General features: G+C 37.5%; 1 protein-coding gene across 3 annotated transcripts in view; it reads right to left on the minus strand.

Annotated features, from left to right (window-relative positions):
- The window catches only part of LOC141363104 (dedicator of cytokinesis protein 3-like), a 200,840-nt gene that overhangs the window by 141,580 nt on the left and 40,884 nt on the right, over window positions 1-18,376 (minus strand). For all 3 annotated transcript variants that reach the window (XM_073865640.1, XM_073865642.1, XM_073865641.1), the window contains exon 2: window positions 12,289-12,372. In XM_073865640.1, the coding sequence (XP_073721741.1) occupies window positions 12,289-12,372 (84 nt within the window). The remainder of the gene's footprint in view (window positions 1-12,288; window positions 12,373-18,376) is intronic.

Raw genomic sequence — 18,376 nt, forward strand, 5'->3', positions numbered from 1 at the left:
TCGTGCAAAATGGCGTTGTAATCAAGGGTTCACTCACGCCGGTGTTCCCCTTAAGCACTCCTGCCAAGAAAATAATACTTTCAAATGTCCCCCCTTTTGTGAGAGACGAGGTTATCGTGCAGCAATTGTCTAGATATGGAAAAATTGTCTCTCCCATAAGGAAAATTCCGCTCGGTTGCAAATCGCCTTTAGTGAAACATCTCGTATCATTCAGGAGACAGGTGTTCATGATTTTGATGAATGGTGAGGATGAACTTGACCTAGTTTTCAAATTCAAGATAGATAGCTTTGACTATACTGTTTTTGCCTCATCTGATACGACAATGAAATGTTTTGGTTGTGGTAAAATCGGGCATCTTATTCGCAACTGTCCTGATAAAAATAAAAACCCAGAGCAGACTGATATAGTTACAGTGCGGAGCGCTGGTAATGAAAGCAGCGCATCCGCGGTTGCTTCGCTAGAGGCTGAAACGAGTGAAGCCGCGAATGCACCGGCAGACGAGCCGGTTGCGGGAACGAGCTGCGCGGATAAGCGGGTGTTTGGTCCTTTGTTTGATGTAGTTGCTGTGGTAGAGCCCGTAGTGACAGATGTCGCGGATGCAGTGAGTAAGACTGTATTTTGTGCACCAACAGGACAAGATAGAGACAGTGTAGGGGAGGATTTGACTTTGCCTGCTTGTAACTTGGATATGGAGGTTGATCCGACCTTTAAAATCCCAGTTAAAAGGAAAAAAAGTCGAAACGATAAAAACAGCAAACAAGTTAAGAAATGTGATGGTGAGGATGAGAGTATAGCTTCAGATGATGAAGATTCTGATTCTGGTGCTTCTGTGTGTTCTGAGCTCTCTGTTTGCTCTCAAAACGAAAATGTAAATGCTTTGTATAAAGCTGAAGACGTTAGTCGTTTTCTCCAAGAGACAAAGGGACTAAAAGGTGTACAGATTGAGGATTATTTTCCTAATCTTGTGCAGTTTGTAAAGGACACAAGATTTTTGATGAAAGAAGGGGCCTTTACTGATCTTGAAGTGTTCCGTCTAAGGAAGTTTGTCAATAAGGTTAAAAAACAAATTCTTAGAGATGAAAATAATGTTATGGCTTAAATCCCTAAGCCTAAGTCTTCTGTTTTATTTTCACTTTTTTATTTTTATATTTTTGATCACATGCATAAGCTTCAGCTTTCTTACTAATTTATTGTAGAACTTAAAAAATATTATGAGTCAGATAAAAATTGGAACGCTTAACTTAAATGGTGCTAGAGATGTCCGTAAAAGGATGATGTTGTATGAGTTTATAAGTCAGAAGTCTGCTGATGTAATGTTTCTACAGGAAACACACAGTGATAAAATAAATGAAATAGACTGGAAAAGAGAATGGGGAGGTCAACTTTTTCTTAGTCACAAATCCTCTATTAGTGGAGGCGTTGCAATTTTATTTTCCAAAAATCTGACTCCAGTTTCTTATGAATTTGAGGAAATCGAAAAAGGTCGTTTTTTAAAAGTTACAGCTAAGTTTGAAAAAATTGTTATGGTTTTTTTAAATATTTATGCTCCCTGTAATGGAGTGGAAAGAGCTTTGTTCTTAAACTTGGTTAATACTACCCTGAAAAGCCTAAATGCAGATGATTTTTTAGTTTTAGGTGGAGATTTTAACTGCACCGAGAACGATAAAAAAGACAGAAACCATCTAGAACCACACGTTGCATCTCAAAAGGTTTTAAAGCAATTAGTTGAAACTTTTGATCTTTGTGATATCTGGAGAAATATGTTTAAAACAACAAGACAATATACCTGGGTTCATTGCAAAGATAATTTATTGTCTTTGGCACGTCTTGATCGTTTTTATTGCTTCAGGCACCAGGTTAATATTTTTAAAACTTGTACAATTATTCCAGTAGGATTTTCAGACCATAGTGCAGTTTTTTGTTCTGTATTAGTAAACAACGTGAAGTCAAGCAGCGCCTACTGGCATTTTAATACTTCTCTGAATGATGACAAAAATTTTAAAGACTCTTTTATTTTTTTGTGGGATGTCCTCAAACAACAAAAGCATTTATATAGCTCTTTACAACAGTGGTGGGACTGCGGAAAAATACAAATTAAGAGCTTTTGCCAGCAGTACACTATTAATGTCACAAGAGAAATAACTCGATCATTACACACCTTAGAGACTGAGATAGCTGATTTGCTCAGTTTGCCTGCTTCTACACAAGAAAGAGAACACATTGAAGCCCTTACATTAAAGAAAACTTCCTTGGCAAATCTGTTAGGCATTAAAGCACAAGGGGCGCTAGTTCGCTCTCGCTTTAAGAATGTTTCACAAATGGACGCACCTTCTAAATTCTTCTTTGGCCTGGAGAAGAAAAATAGTCAAAACAGAATAATTCATTCCTTGGTTTCTGATACAGGGCAGGAATTAACTAAGACCACTGAGATAAGAGAAGTTGCTGTACAATTTTATAAAGAACTATATACGGCTGAATTGACTGATGAAAAGATATTGGCTGATAGCAGTTTTTTTGAAGGCCTGCCAAAGCTTGATGAAGAGAGTAATGATTTTTTTAAAACTACCCTTAACAGTAGACGAACTCCGCATAGCCTTGATGAGTATGGAGAACGGAAAATCTCCTGGAATTGACGGGCTACCCATTGAATTTTACAAAACTTTCTGGCATATTCTAGGAGATGATCTTTTAGCGGTGTTTAATGAAAGCTTGATCAAAGGGTTTCTTCCACTTAGTTGCAGAAGGGCAGTTATCACTCTATTGCCCAAAAAGGGTGATTTACAAAACATTAAAAACTGGAGGCCCGTCTCTCTGTTGTGTACAGAATATAAAATACTGTCCAAAGCCTTGGCAACAAGATTGAGTAAAGTAGTAGGAGAGGTAATACACCACGATCAGACTTATTGCATACCAAACAGATCAATTTTTGATAACATTACTCTACTCAGAGATGTATTGGAAGTCTCAAAACTGTTCGGTGTTAACATTGGTATAATCTCTCTCGATCAAGAGAAGGCCTTTGATCGGGTTGAACACCTTTATTTGTGGCATACTTTACAAGCTTTTGGGTTCAATCGCAGTTTTATAGATTTGATCAGAATGATGTACTGTGAAATTGAGAGTGTGATCAAAATAAATGGTGGTTTGTGTACCCCCTTTAAAGCACAGAGAGGGGTCAGACAGGGTTGTGCCATGTCTGGAATTTTATATGCCCTGGCTATAGAACCTCTGCTTTTTATGCTACGTAATAAGTTAAAGGGTTTGACATTGCCACAGTGTGATACCACTTTTTATTTATCCGCTTACGCTGATGATGTTATTGTTTTTATAAATGATAGCAATGATGTTCAAAACTTAAAACAAACTGTCAATGACTTTAAAGCTATTTCATCAGCTACTGTAAATTGGAAAAAAAGTGATGCCCTATTGACTGGAAATTGGGAGGGAGGAAATCCCGATCTACCAGGAGGCCTTTTATGGCAAAGAGATGGTTTAAAATATCTTGGTGTTTTTTTAGGCAAGGACTCTTTCATACAGAAGAACTGGGAAGGAATGGCGGATAAAGTTATAGGTCGTTTGAAAAAATGGAAATGGCTGCTTCCCCAGCTGTCTTTCAGAGGACGCACACTTATTATCAATAATCTTGCGGCTTCCTCCCTGTGGCATAGACTTGCATGTGTTGACCCTCCTGTTGGTTTTTTATCAAAAATTCAAGCAGAACTGGTGAACTTTTTTTGGGACCATCTACATTGGATCCCTCAAAGTGTCCTGTTTTTGGCCAAAGAAGATGGAGGCCAAGGCCTAGTGCATTTGGCAAGTAGATGTGCTGCTTTTCGCCTTCAGTTTTTGCAGAAATTTCTGCTGGGATCTGAAAAACTGGTATGGAGACCACTGGCTCAGTGCATTTTACGCAGAGTAAGTGGACTTGGCCTGGACTCTGTTTTGGTCTTAATGGACTTTAAAAAGCTTGATCTTAAAAAAGTTCCTGTTTTCTACCGAAGTCTCTTTAAGATATGGAGCTTGTTTGAACACCAATGGATGGAACCATCAATGTCCTTGTACTGGCTTCTTGAGGAGCCCATTGTGTGTGGGTCGCGTCTTGATGTTTCTGGTGAAGATCTACCAGGCCTTAAGGATTTGATGTATAGAAGTGGATTTTCACAGTTGAAACACATTATAAACATTGCAGGACCTGATTTTAAAGACGTAGAAATGGCTTCTGACTTTTTAAAAGTAAGGTCTCTACGATTTACTAAACGGTTTCTGGACAAACTGTATTGGGCCTTGAGTGCACAAGAAAGAACTTTACTCGAGGAGTACAACAAGAAATGTATAACTCCAGACTGTGAAGACTATTTTCCAGATATAAGTATTACACCTGATTTTACCTCTTCAAACTTCACCAACCCCTTGTTGAAGAAGGAATGTGATGAGCAGATTGATTTCTTTGCAGCTGGAGGAAAAGTATTGTACAGAAGTATTGTGAAAGTGACAAACATTAAATGGTTGAAAAACAGAAGTGACAATGTATGGAGAGACACACTCGGGATCACTGATTCGACAAAACCTGTGTGGAATGTTCTTTACAAACCTCCCTTATCTAAAAGGGCAGGAGATCTTCAATGGAGGATACTCCATGGAGCCATAGCAGTTAATTCTTTTGTGGCAATGTTGAACCCAAATGTAAGTGAAAACTGCCCCTTTTGCAATGTAAGGGAGACTGTGTATCATTGCTTTATGTTTTGTAACAGACTTTCTTCCTTGTTCACCCTTTTAGAGTTTCTTTCTGAATCATTTGGGGTGTGTTTTACAAAGCAGGATTTTATCCTTGGCTGTAGGTACACTATGAAGGAAAAAATCAAATGTCAGTTGCTCAATTTTATTGTTGGTACTGCAAAACTAGCCATTTATGTAACTAGGAGGAACAAAATTGAACAGAAAGGTGATCAAGAACTTCTACCCGTTTTTAAAAGATTGGTAAAATCACGACTTGTAATTGAGTTTAATTTTTATAAACTAATGAGCACACTGAATGTTTTTGAACTTGAGTGGTGCTTGGACAATGTGTTGTGTTCGTTGTCTAATAATGATGAACTTGATATCTCTGAAGCGTTGATGTGATGTTGTTTTTCTTTTATTTATTTTGTATTGTATTACATTTCACTGAAAAGTATATGAGTTGAGTTTGTGAACGATTTTTTTTTGAAGATTTTTGTAATAAAAGGTTGTTAAAATTCAAAAAAAATTCTCTCTATCTCTCTCTCTTTCTTTCTCTCTTTCTTTCTCTCTCTCTCTCTCTCTCTCTCTCTGTCTACCTATCTGTCCGTCTACCTATCTGTCCATCTACCTGTCTATTTGTTTGATTGTCCATCTACCTATCTCTTTGTCTGTCTGTCCATCAATCCATCAATCCATCAATTAATCAATCAATCAAACAATCAAACAATCAATCAATCAATCAATCAATCAATCCATCAATCAATCCATCAATCAATCCATCAATCAATCCATCAATCATCCATCATCCATCCATCCATCAATCTATCTATCTATAGTATCTGTCTATCTGTCTGTCTGTCTATCTATGTCTACCTGTCTGTCTATCATCAACCTGTCTGTCTGTTTATCTATTCATTAATTGTGTCTGTCTGTCTGTCTGTCTGTCTACCTCTCTCCATCTACCTGTCTGTTTGTCTGTCCATCCAGCAATGTATCTATCTATCTGTCTGTCTGTCTGTCTGTCTGTCTGTCTATCTATCTATCTATCTATTTATCTCTGCCTACCTGTCCGTCTGTCTGTCTATCATCCACTTGTCTGTTTGTCTGCCTGTCTGTCTATCATTCCATCTATTGTGTTTACCTGCCTATCAGTCTGTCTGTCTGCCTGTCTGTCTGTATTTATGTCTATTTATCCATTGATTGTGTCTGTCTGTCTGTCTGTCTACCACTCTCTCAATTTACATGTGTGTTTGTCTGTCCATCTACCTATCTCTCTGTCTGTCTGTCTATCCATCCATACATCCATCAATCCATCTATCTATCTAAATTGTGTCTGTCTGTCTGTCTGTCTGTCTGTCTATCTACCTACCTACCTATCTATTTACAGTGTCTGTCTGTCTACTATCTATCTCTGCCTACTTGTCCACCTGTCTGTCTGTCTGTCTATTTGTCTGTCTGCTTGTCTTTCTATCTGTCTCTCCATATTTATGTCTATCTATCCATCGATTGTGTCTGTTTGTCTACCTCTCTTTCCATTTACCTGTCTGTTTGTCTGTCCATCTATCTACCTACCTATCTCTCTGTCTGTCTGTCTATCTGTCTGTCCGCCCGTTCGACTGTCTTCTTGTCTGTCTATCTATCCATCGATTGTGTCTGTCTGTCTGTCCGTCTACCTTTCTTTCCATTTACCTCTCTGTCTGTCTGTCTGTCTGTCTGTCTGTCTGTCTATCTATCTGTCTGTCTGTCTATCTATCTGTCCGTCTGTCTGTCTGTCTGTCTGTCTGTCTGTCTATCTGTCTGTTTGTTTGTTTGTCTGTCTCTCTCTGTCTGTCTGCCTGTGTGCTTGTCTGTCTGTCTCTCTATATTTATATCTACCTATCCATTAATTGTGTCTGTCCATCTACCATCTATCTATCTATATATGTATAGTGTCTGTCTGTCTGTTTGTCTCTCTGTGTTTATATCTAACTATCCATTAATTCTGTCTGTCTGTCTGTCCGTCCGTCCGTCCGTCTATCTTTGTCTGTCTGTCTGTCTGTCTGTTTGTCTGTCTCCCTGTATTTATATCTATCTATCCATTGATTGTGTCTATCTATCTGTCTGTCTGTCTGTCTGTCGGTCTCTCCGTGTTTATATCTATATATCTATTGATTGTCTCTGTCTGTCTATCTAACTGTCTGTTTGTCCGTCCGTCCGTCCGTCTATCTATCTATCTATCTTTGTCTGTCTGTCTGTCTGTCGGTCTCTCCGTGTTTATATCTATATATCCATTGATTGTATCTATCTGTCTCTCTGTATTTATATCTATATATCTATGTGCCGGCCGGCCTGTCTGTCTGTCTATCCACTGATTCTGTCTGTCGGTCTGTCTGTCTGTCTGTCTGTCTATCCACTGATTCTGTCTGTCGGTCTGTCTGTCTGTCTGTCTGTCTATCTATCTGTCTGCTTGTCTGGCTATTTGTCTCTCTTTGTATTTATATTTGTCTATCCATTGATTGTGTCTGTCTGTCTCTCTGTCTACCTCTCTCTCCATCTACCTGTCGTTTTAGTCTGTCAATTAATCAATCTACCCGTCTGTCTATGCATCTGCCAACCTGTCTGTGTTTCTGTCCATTTGTCTTATCCATCCATTGTGTCTGTCTATTGTAGTTCTATCTATAAAGTTCTTTTAAATTCTCCAGTCTATGGAGAAACTTGGTTTGTGTTTTGTTTACAGTAATATGGAAACCCCTGATGAGCAGAAACAGTCAAACACACTGTCATGTCTTCAAACGCACACTTTCCTCTTAACATCCCAGCGGATGACACTGCAGAAACCTTCAGGTCTGAGAACAGAACGGTCCAGTCAGACCACTGCAGACCACTGTGACACCTCAGAGACCCGAGAGCTCTCAAAAGCTTCGATTTCCCAAGCATCCATTACCTCAAAAGTATTTCACTGCAGCAAAACAATCAATACATACAGCAAACTGCTAACCCTGTGAATCACAGCACTGATCATCCTCAAGCTAAAGCTAAACCTCTCGTCTCACCTACTGACCCGTGGACAATCTACTGACAAACACACCACGTTTGGCTATCTAAACACCTTCAAGCAAATTGTGAATACATTTTGAAATTAAAGGATAACAAACATTCTGGAATCATTTACTCGCCCACATTGGTTCAGACTGTTCTTGCTTCGAGCATTTTGGGCAAAACTGATTTAAATTTAAATTATTATTCACATAAAATCCCACAATCCACCTTAGATTAAAATGATTGTGTACTTTGCATATTCATATTGTAAATATAGTGTATCAAGCCATTTCACTGCAGGTTCTGAATAAAGAATAAAACAATATAATATTAATAAATGACTTAGGTTCTCAGGTTTATTAGGTTTTCCATATTATTACTCAACCAAGGGGTTAGGTGTACATTTTTTTCTAGGAATTTATATTTTGGAGCATCAATCAAAGTTTCATGAACAACCTTACACTGTAAAAAATGAAAAGTTCGATCAACTTAAAAATACTTTAAAAATGTATGTTTCTTTAACTTAAAATTTTACTTTAGTTTCACTTTAGGTGAAAATTTTTAGTTAAAAAAACAAATTTTTAAGAATTGTTTTAACTTTTAACTCTTTCCCCGCCATTTACGAGATATCTTGTCATTTAAAAAAAAACATTTGCATAAAAAAGTGTTCCTTTTTTGTTAATCTGCAATACCTTAATTATCCACTAGATGACTTACCTAACTTTTTTTAAATTGTCTTTAGGACTTGTTTTTATTTATTTATGTGTTTTACTGTTTTCCATTTTAATTAAGTTTAATATGTTCTCTGTAGCACTTTGAGATTCTTTTATGAAAAGTGCTTAATAAATAAAATGTATTATTATTATTATTATTATTATTAACTTATGAAAAAAACTGAAGCCAAAATGTTATTTACTAATTTTAAACTCTGTGTATGTTTTGAGAATCATCCTGAATCTGATCTATAACAAAATTCTAGTGATGCACCGATGTATCGGCCACCGATATTTATCGGCCGATTTTTGATTAATTTGAAACCATCGGCATATCGACAATAGCACAAGAAAGGCCGATACCGATTGTTTATTAATTAACTGCATAAAGAAATCCATTATATGTAAAAAATGAGTTAATGTTGTTAATAAAATAAATGGTGAATAGCAAAAACCACCTTTAAAGGTTGTCATGCTGTCTTATCATATTTGTTTTAGCTTAATTTGTGCCTCTCTTATTATATTGGCCAGTTGAATGTTAATTAGATCCAATCCCTGTTCAGTAAAAATAATTTGATGCAGAAATAAACTAGCTAATAGAACAACTATAGTATTGTATACAAGTGTTTAAAATCGGTATCGGTATCGGCCAGAAGTTGTCTGTTTAAATCGGTATCGGCCCAAAAAATCCTATCGGTGCATCCCTACAAAATTCCTTAAAAAAAAATGCTATTATTTCAGCTTTTTGCTAAATTTTTTATTTTTTAAGAGTTTAAGAGTTTATAAGCAGAGAAAAAAATATAAATAGGATGAAACGTTTTTTTCCTGTTTTGTTTGTATGTTGTTTGTTTGAAAGCAGAGGTTCTGTTCTTTTATTTGATATATTTGTATGTTTATATGTTTTTTAGAAGAATTTTGTTCTGGGAGTCATTTTGTGAAACTTTTGTGAAAATCACAAAAAATGCTGACGGGCAACTTAAAAAAATGGTTGGCGTGGAATGAGTTAAAAAGTTGACAATTTATAAATTCAACTTGAAATTGTTTAACTTAATTTTTAAGTTAATGTAACGTGAAAATATGTGTTGAATTGACAAAAATGCTGGCCATTTTTTACAGTGCAGGGATGCATCGATTATAGATTTTGTTGGTACGATTATAGTTTGATAAATAATCACGATTGTACAATTATTATGGATTCATTAATTTTATAACATTAATGTATAAAATTACATGGACACAATTGTTACAATTGTCATAAAATTTAAAAAATAACCTGGCTTTTGATTTAAACAGCAAAGCTGCGTTTTGAAACCTGCATTCATGTAAAAAAAATAATAAATGTAATTTTACACGTGGACTGAGAAAACATGTCCATTATTTTGGTTTGTTTAAATGTTTAGTAGAAATAATCCTGGACTGGATAGTGTGAGTCATTTTGACAGGTGTAGCTTAACTCTTTCCCCGCCATTGACCGTTATCTAAATTTCAAAGCAAACAAAACGCTAACAGTTAGTGTTTTAAAGAGCTTCGGTGGACACATGGCCTTATAGTATGTTTTAGAGCATGACATTAAAAATCACTGCTCATAAGAAAACCAGTATCAGTTATTCTTCAAATCATCTCTCTTTATGTCCAACAAAAGAAAGAACTCATACAATCTGAGTGAATTATGACAGAACGTTCATTTTTGGGTGGACGGCCCTGAGTTAAATGTGTTTTATAGTAACACAACTGACTCTGTCACTGTACCCGCTAAACAAGCCCCAGTCAACTTGACACATAGCAAAAAATAGCACACATGAGACATTTAAAAAGACTTCCACCAGTTATACACCTGAGGTCCTACCGAGACTCAATATATATTTCTTCTTTCAAAACCCTACTGTATCTTTCACCAGATGATGTACAATGCAGCACGCTGTGCCTGCAGGTCCTGAATATCAGGCTGTAACCGTGACCATTGACAGCTCTCGGGAACAAGCATTTTTTATGACTGACCTTTACACTGCGACACACTGAAATTGAGCCGCTTCTCTTTCCATGTCCAGAGAGGGCTCGAGTCAAAATCTATGACAATTCGGTTACCCCCAAGCGTTCAATTCAATTAACATGAGTGTCTTAACATATTAACTTAATATTTGGTATTTTTACACTAATGCACATTAGATAGAAAGTTGATAATGGAAACACGTCTGAACTACCACAATTCAATCTACAAAGTGGCACAGGAATGAAGACACAGCCCGAGTCAAAGATGGGTATGGCAAAGCCATTAATGTGGATCTACAGGACAGAGGTTACGGTAAGCTACTGTAAAGCTAGTAAATAGTGACACTACATGCCAAAACAAGAAATTTAAACTTACAAATAAAACATTTGAAGATCTTAAATATATCCTGCTCAAACATTTATTACAGTTCTGTGTGCTGAAGTCAAGAAAAAATTACAACCCTACACTGTAAAAAAATTCAGTAGAAATTACAATGTTATTGCAGCTGGGTTGCCGGTAATTTACAGTAGATTTAAATTTATGTTATTTACTGGCAAGAGTTTGTTCAAAGTTAAATAAATTTTAAATATTAACAAGTCTTTATCTTTACAGAATAAAACTATACAATAACAGCCTCATGCAAAACATTCTGGGAATCAGAAATCATCATCAACCTTTTTCTGTTTTTTGCTTCAGATTTTGTTTCCCAAAATGTTTTGCTTGATGCTGTTTTTTTAGTTTTACTCGGTAAAGACAAAGACTTGTAAATGTGAAATGTTCATTTAACTTTGAACAAAAAGTTGCCAGTAAATAACATAAATTTAAATCTATGGTAAGTTACCGGCAACTCAGCTGCAATTTCTACGGATTTTTTTACAGTGTAGAGGCGCGTCCTGTTGAAAGTCTCTCAGTTGCGTTTACTGTAAGTATTCAAAATTATTCTGGTTTCTGAAGTTAATACTGCCAGCAGCACAGATTACATCTTCTCGGATGAAATGCAGAGATTTATTTTTACGGTAATATAGAAGACACGCTAACCCAAAAGTGGGTGGTAGATCATGCATATATATGACTTATTGCACATCAAGTGAAAAGATAATAAAATAGGTCTGAAACTGAAAAAAAAAAACGTTTTTCAAAAAGTGCATAGTGATGTACGGTGCTTAAAGGTATAGTTGACCCAAAAATGAAAACCCTGTCATTATTTACTCACCCTCGTTTTTGATCCCCCCAATATCTTTCTTGGTTCTTTAGAACGCAGGATTTTTTAAAAGTGTGGATTGGGTAACTATGGGAGTGGATGGTGACCGACTCTTCAAGCATCAAAAGGACCCACAAGTGTTAAACTAACAACTTCCCTTAACTAAAACATAATCCATTAAAGTCTTTTTTCTGAACTGTTGTTTAGGCAATTTTAGGATAATGTGTCACAACAGAACCAACAGCAATATCTACAACAAGAAGGTACATTAGTAAATGTCTTTAGGATATTTAAAATGTAAGACACAACTTTTTAACACTTTTAGGTCCTTCTGAAGCTTGAAGGGTTGCCTGTAAAGACGGTTACCATCCACTCCCATAGTAACCAGAAAACCAAAAAAACAAAATATGGTTTGGTTTCTGAAGGACAATGAGAGACATTGGGTGAGTTAATAATGACAAAGATTTAGTTTTGAGAGAACTATCCCTTTAATCTTTAGAAAACACAAATATGGCACACCAATTTAAACCGTATTTATGTAAAGACTTTTGATTCTCATTACCATCTGCAATGTCTGAGCAAACAGGCTGAAGTAATTAAAAGCATTAGCTCAAAAGCTTTACCGTACTCCCAGAGAATGACTTACCTTCACACTTTTCCAGGATCTGAACGGTTTCTCCGAGCTCTAGAGACAGACCATGTGACACAGAACCCCGGAAACTACAGACCACTGAGAAAAGAGAAAAAAGACAACAGGAGTTAGATTTGAAGTATAAACTGCATTCAAAGATAATGCATTCACAATTACATTAACATTTTACATGAAATGGTAAAGCATAGACAAGGTCATGGGTTCGATAGGGTTCATATCGCAAATTTAGCTGCTTATGCTATCGTGTATTATGTTGTGCTATCTGTCGTTTTTCTGTGCTTTTCACTGCTCCTATTTATGTAAAGCAGCTTTGAACAATTAACTATTGTGAAAAGCGCCATATAAATAAAATTGAATTGAATATCCCGGACGAGCCCCCACTTTTTACTCACTAGACCAGGGAGTTCGTAACAAGACACAAACTGATCAAATGTACCTTGACCATGCTTTGGATAAAAGAGTCTTCTTTAACTTTATTTCATGCTTAAGGACATTTTACTGCCTTCTATTTATGATTAACAGAACAAAGAAATTTGAGAAATAACTGTAAGGATTTTCTCAGAATAAAGCAACACAAGCTGTATGTCTGAATGATGCATCTGTATTTTCAACGCTTTTGTTTTTTCAGATTCAGGGGATTTGAGAAATGGTTTGGCTATAGATGCGTTGGATATGTGAAGCCCAGCATTTTCTCTTTTGTTTAGGGATAAGCCATTAAGACAAAGCTACTATAATATTCAGGTCATCTGCAGGCCATGCATTCACCACTGGGTTTAGCTGAACAAAATGTGTCTGTTTGCTGTCTGCTTTTGAGCCAGACTGTTGTGTTTGGTTATAAAAATGCTTTATTGTAGCCAACGTTTCTATTGAAATAACAACTGTACTGTATATGCATGTGTTTGTTTGTTCATTTCTTTAAGTTGCAATAAAATTAAAATGAAAAATTGTTTAAAAAAATTCGGAATATTGTGGTATTTTTATCAAATTACTTATCTATGAGCTTTATTATTTAAAAAAAATCATGTGCCCTTATAATGTTTAATAAAAAGCACAAATATCCTCCCCTCCTCGAAATGATCTTTCTTTACTTCTGCTCATATGCAACGATTAGCAAATAGCAACAGGACCCAAATTCAAACGATCCAATCAGTTCTCAATAGACAAATTCAAGTCCCGACCCAGTACCTTTTACATTTCAGAAGCCATTTCACTTTGGATATACGTCACCACGGGAAAATAAGACAAACGCTACCTTCGTTTCATGGCGCCTCTAAGGCCATTCCAATATTTATGGTTATATTCATGGCAAAACTGGTTAATCTACAGTACACAAAAGTTGGGGAATGCAAATTTGAAATTACCAATTCAATTAAGCTGCATGTCTTTGGACACTATAGGGGGAGAAACCGAGATACATGGAGTAAACCTACTGCATACTGACATAGGGAAAACATGCAAACTCCAGCCAAGGCTCAGGCCGAAGGACCTTCTTGCCACTGTGGGTGCCACTCATATGTGCATATGTGTCCCCTGGGATCAAACCCATGATCTTTGTGCTGCTAACAAAAATACCCAACTTGGAACTTGGAAATAAGCAATTCCCTGCCTCTTCCATCGTATTTGGATGAGATTATAATAGTCAGGCAGCTGAAATGCCTGGAACAAAGCTGAGTAATTTCTCTAAATCCATTTGTATTTGTGCAACATGATCCTGTCTGGTCTGTTTTGGTGTACTGAGTCTGTACACAGGGTTTGATGGGCTCTCTCAGGATACAAAATTGATATCCATGTCTGCTCATACCAACATCTCGATACGATATGAACCATTCACAGTTACTATGCAACAAGCCTGCATGGTACAGAACAAAATGTGTGTGTTTCCATCATTGTTTCTCCAAGCAACGAATAATACAAATCTGTAATAAGTATAAAAATCAGTCACTAATGGTCTAAATATCAAACATGACACTACTACATATTACACTTAACACAGTCATATATTATCTAACAACAGATCATTGCATCTTAGAGGATTTGTCATGTGTATTTAATCATTTTTGATGATATTGTGTCATTTGTTTTTAGTAGATTAATATTTAAAGCTTGTTTGGAGGCTCCTACTGCAGATATCAAGAGAGCATGTGATCTAGGCAGAGATCTATATTTAGTGAATTATTCAGTGGACTATTAGAAAAGCTTTTCATGACTAAAAGAGAAAACGTCAAAAACAATGTGTGTTTTTAATCTGGAGGTAGCTGTGGTATCCTAATGGCCCTTATGATACATTTTGAAAAGCGTCGCCAAGTTGTCTGCGTCAGAGTGCATAATCTGAAAAAGCGCATACTTTTTTAGAAGTGTCATATTTCTGGCTCATCCGATAAGAGTTTTGAGTCGCTTTTATAATATTAGCGTTTTAAGTGTCTGTCTTGTGTTACATCCTGAGGATTCTTGTTTGAATGATTATAACTTTTTTGTGCCCCTTTATGTTTAAAGAATGTAGAGACTGATAGACAGACAGACAAACAAACAAACAGACGGATAGGTAGATGGACAGTTAGACAGACACTAGATGGATGGATGGATGGATGGATGGATGGATGGATGGATGGATGGATGGATGGATGGATGGATGGATAGACAGATGGACAGACATGTATAGACAGGAGGTAGATAGATTGATACAAAGAGACAAACACACAGACAGACACCGAAAGAGAGAGACACACAGATTGAAACAGAAAGCCCCAACATACTGAGATGGATAGAGAGTGGAGAGATGAGAAAGACACACACATAACGACAGACAAACGCACAGATTGACAGATATGTAGATGGACAGACAGACAGATGGATAGAAGGATGTATGTATGTATGAATGGATGGATGGACAGACAAATAGATGGATGGATGGATGGATGGATGGATGGATGGATGGACGGACTGACAGACAGACAGATGGATGGAGGATAGATGGATGGATGGGTGGATGGATGAACAAATGGACAGACAAGTAGGTGGATAGACAGAATCTAGATGGATAGATGGATGGATGGATGGATGAATGGATGAACAGATGGATGAACAGATGGACAGACAAGTAGGTGGATAGACAGAATATAGATAGATAGATAGATAGATAGATAGATAGATAGATAGATAGATAGATAGATAGATAGATAGATAGATAGATAGATAGATAGATAGATAGATAGATAGATAGATAGATAGATTAGCAGATGGACTGACAGACAGATGGATGGATGGATGGAGGATAGATGGACGGATGGGTGGATGAACAATGGACAGACAAGTAGGTGGATAGACAGAATCTAGATAGATAGATAGATGGATGGATGGATGGATGGATGGATGGATGGATGGATGGATGGATGGATGGATGGATGGATGGATGGACGGATGGACAGGTTGATGGATGGATGGATGGCTAGACAGATGGACAGACAAGTAGATGGATAGACAAAAGGTAGATTGATAGACATACAGACAATAGACAGACACTAGATGGATGGATGGATGGATGGATGGATGGTGGGATGGATGGATGGATGGATAGATAGACAGACAGATAGATGGACAGACAAGTAGATGGATAGACAGAAGGTAGATTGATAGACATACAGACAGACAGACAGACACTAGATGGATCGATGGATTAATGGATGGATGGATGGATGGATGGATGGATGGATGGATGGATGGATGGATGGATGGATAGATGGACAGACAAATAGATGGATAGACAGAAGGTAGATTGATAGACATACAGACAGACAAACAGACAGACACTAGATGGATGGATGGATGGATGGATAGACAGATGGACAGACAAGTAGATGGATAGACAGAAGGTAGATTGATGGACAGACAGACACACATTAGATGGATGGATGGATGGATGGATGGATAGACAGATAGATGGACAAACAAGTAGATGGATAGACAGAAGGTAGATTGATAGACAGACAGACAGACAGACAGACACTAGATGGATGGATAGACAGATGGACAGACAGACAGATGGATGGATGGATGGAGGATAGATGGACGGATGGGTGGATGAACAAATGGACAGACAAGTAGGTGGATAGACAGAATCTAGATAGATAGATAGATGGATGGATGGATGGATGGATGAATGGATGAACAGATGGATGAACAGATGGACAGACAAGTAGGTGGATAGACAGAATATAGATAGATAGATAGATAGATAGATAGATAGATAGATAGATAGATAGATAGATAGATAGATAGATAGATAGATAGATAGATAGATAGATAGATAGATAGATAGATAGATAGATAGATTAGCAGATGGACTGACAGACAGACAGATGGATGGATGGATGGATGGAGGATAGATGGACGGATGGGTGGATGAACAATGGACAGACAAGTAGGTGGATAGACAGAATCTAGATAGATAGATAGATGGATGGATGGATGGATGGATGGATGGATGGATGGACGGATGGACAGGTTGATGGATGGATGATGGATGGATGGATGGCTAGACAGATGGACAGACAAGTAGATGGATAGACAAAAGGTAGATTGATAGACATACAGACAATAGACAGACACTAGATGGATGGATGGATGGATGGATGGTGGGATGGATGGATGGATGGATAGATAGACAGACAGATAGATGGACAGACAAGTAGATGGATAGACAGAAGGTAGATTGATAGACATACAGACAGACAGACAGACAGACAGACAGACAGACAGACAGACACTAGATGGATCGATGGATTAATGGATGGATGGATGGATGGATAGATGGACAGACAAATAGATGGATAGACAGAAGGTAGATTGATAGACATACAGACAGACAAACAGACAGACACTAGATGTATGGATGGATGGATGGATGGATGGATGGATAGACAGATGGACAGACAAGTAGATGGATAGATGGAAGGTAGATTGATAGACAGACAGACACACATTAGATGGATGGATGGATGGATGGATGGATAGACAGATAGATGGACAAACAAGTAGATGGATAGACAGAAGGTAGATTGATAGACAGACAGACAGACAGACACTAGATGGATGGATAGACAGATGGACAGACAGAAGGTAGATTGATAGACAGACAGACACACACTAGATGGATGGATGGATGGATGGATGGATGGATGGATGGATGGATGGATGGATGGATGGATAGACAGATAGATGGACAAACAAGTAGATGGATAGACAGAAGGTAGATTGATAGACAGACAGACAGACAGACACTAGATGGATGGATAGACAGATGGACAGACAAGTAGATGGATAGACAGAAGGTAGATTGATAGACAGACAGACACACACTAGATGGATGGATGGGTAGACAAATAGATGGATAGACAGAAGGTAGATTGATAGACAGACAGACAGACAGACAGACAGACAGACAGACACTAGATGGATGGATGGATGGATGGATGGATGGATGGATGGATGGATAGACAGATGGACAGACAAGTAGATGGATAGACAGAAGGTAGATTGATAGACATACAGACATACAGACAGACAGACACTAGATGGATGGATGGATGGATGGATAGACAGATGGACAGACAAGTAGATGGATAGACAGAAGGTAGATTGATAGACATACAGACAGACAGACAGACAGACAGACAGACAGACACTAGATGGATTGATGGATTGATGGATGGATGGATAGATGGACAGACAAATAGATGGATAGACAGAAGGTAGATTGATAGACAGACAGACAGACAGACACTAGATGGATGGATGGATGGATGGATAGACAGATGGACAGACAAGTAGATGGATAGACAGAAGGTAGATTGATAGACAGACAGACAGACAGACACTAGATGGATGGATAGACAGATGGACAGACAAGTAGATGGATAGACAGAAGGTAGATTGATAGACAGACAGACACACACTAGATGGGTGGATGGATGGATGGATGGATAGACAGATAGATGGACAAACAAGTAGATGGATAGACAGAAGGTAGATTGATAGACAGACAGACAGACAGACAGACAGACACTAGATGGATGGATAGACAGAT

The sequence above is a fragment of the Misgurnus anguillicaudatus genome, unplaced genomic scaffold, assembly GCF_027580225.2.
Source record: "Misgurnus anguillicaudatus unplaced genomic scaffold, ASM2758022v2 HiC_scaffold_32, whole genome shotgun sequence".
Classification (NCBI taxonomy): Eukaryota; Metazoa; Chordata; class Actinopteri; order Cypriniformes; family Cobitidae; genus Misgurnus; species Misgurnus anguillicaudatus.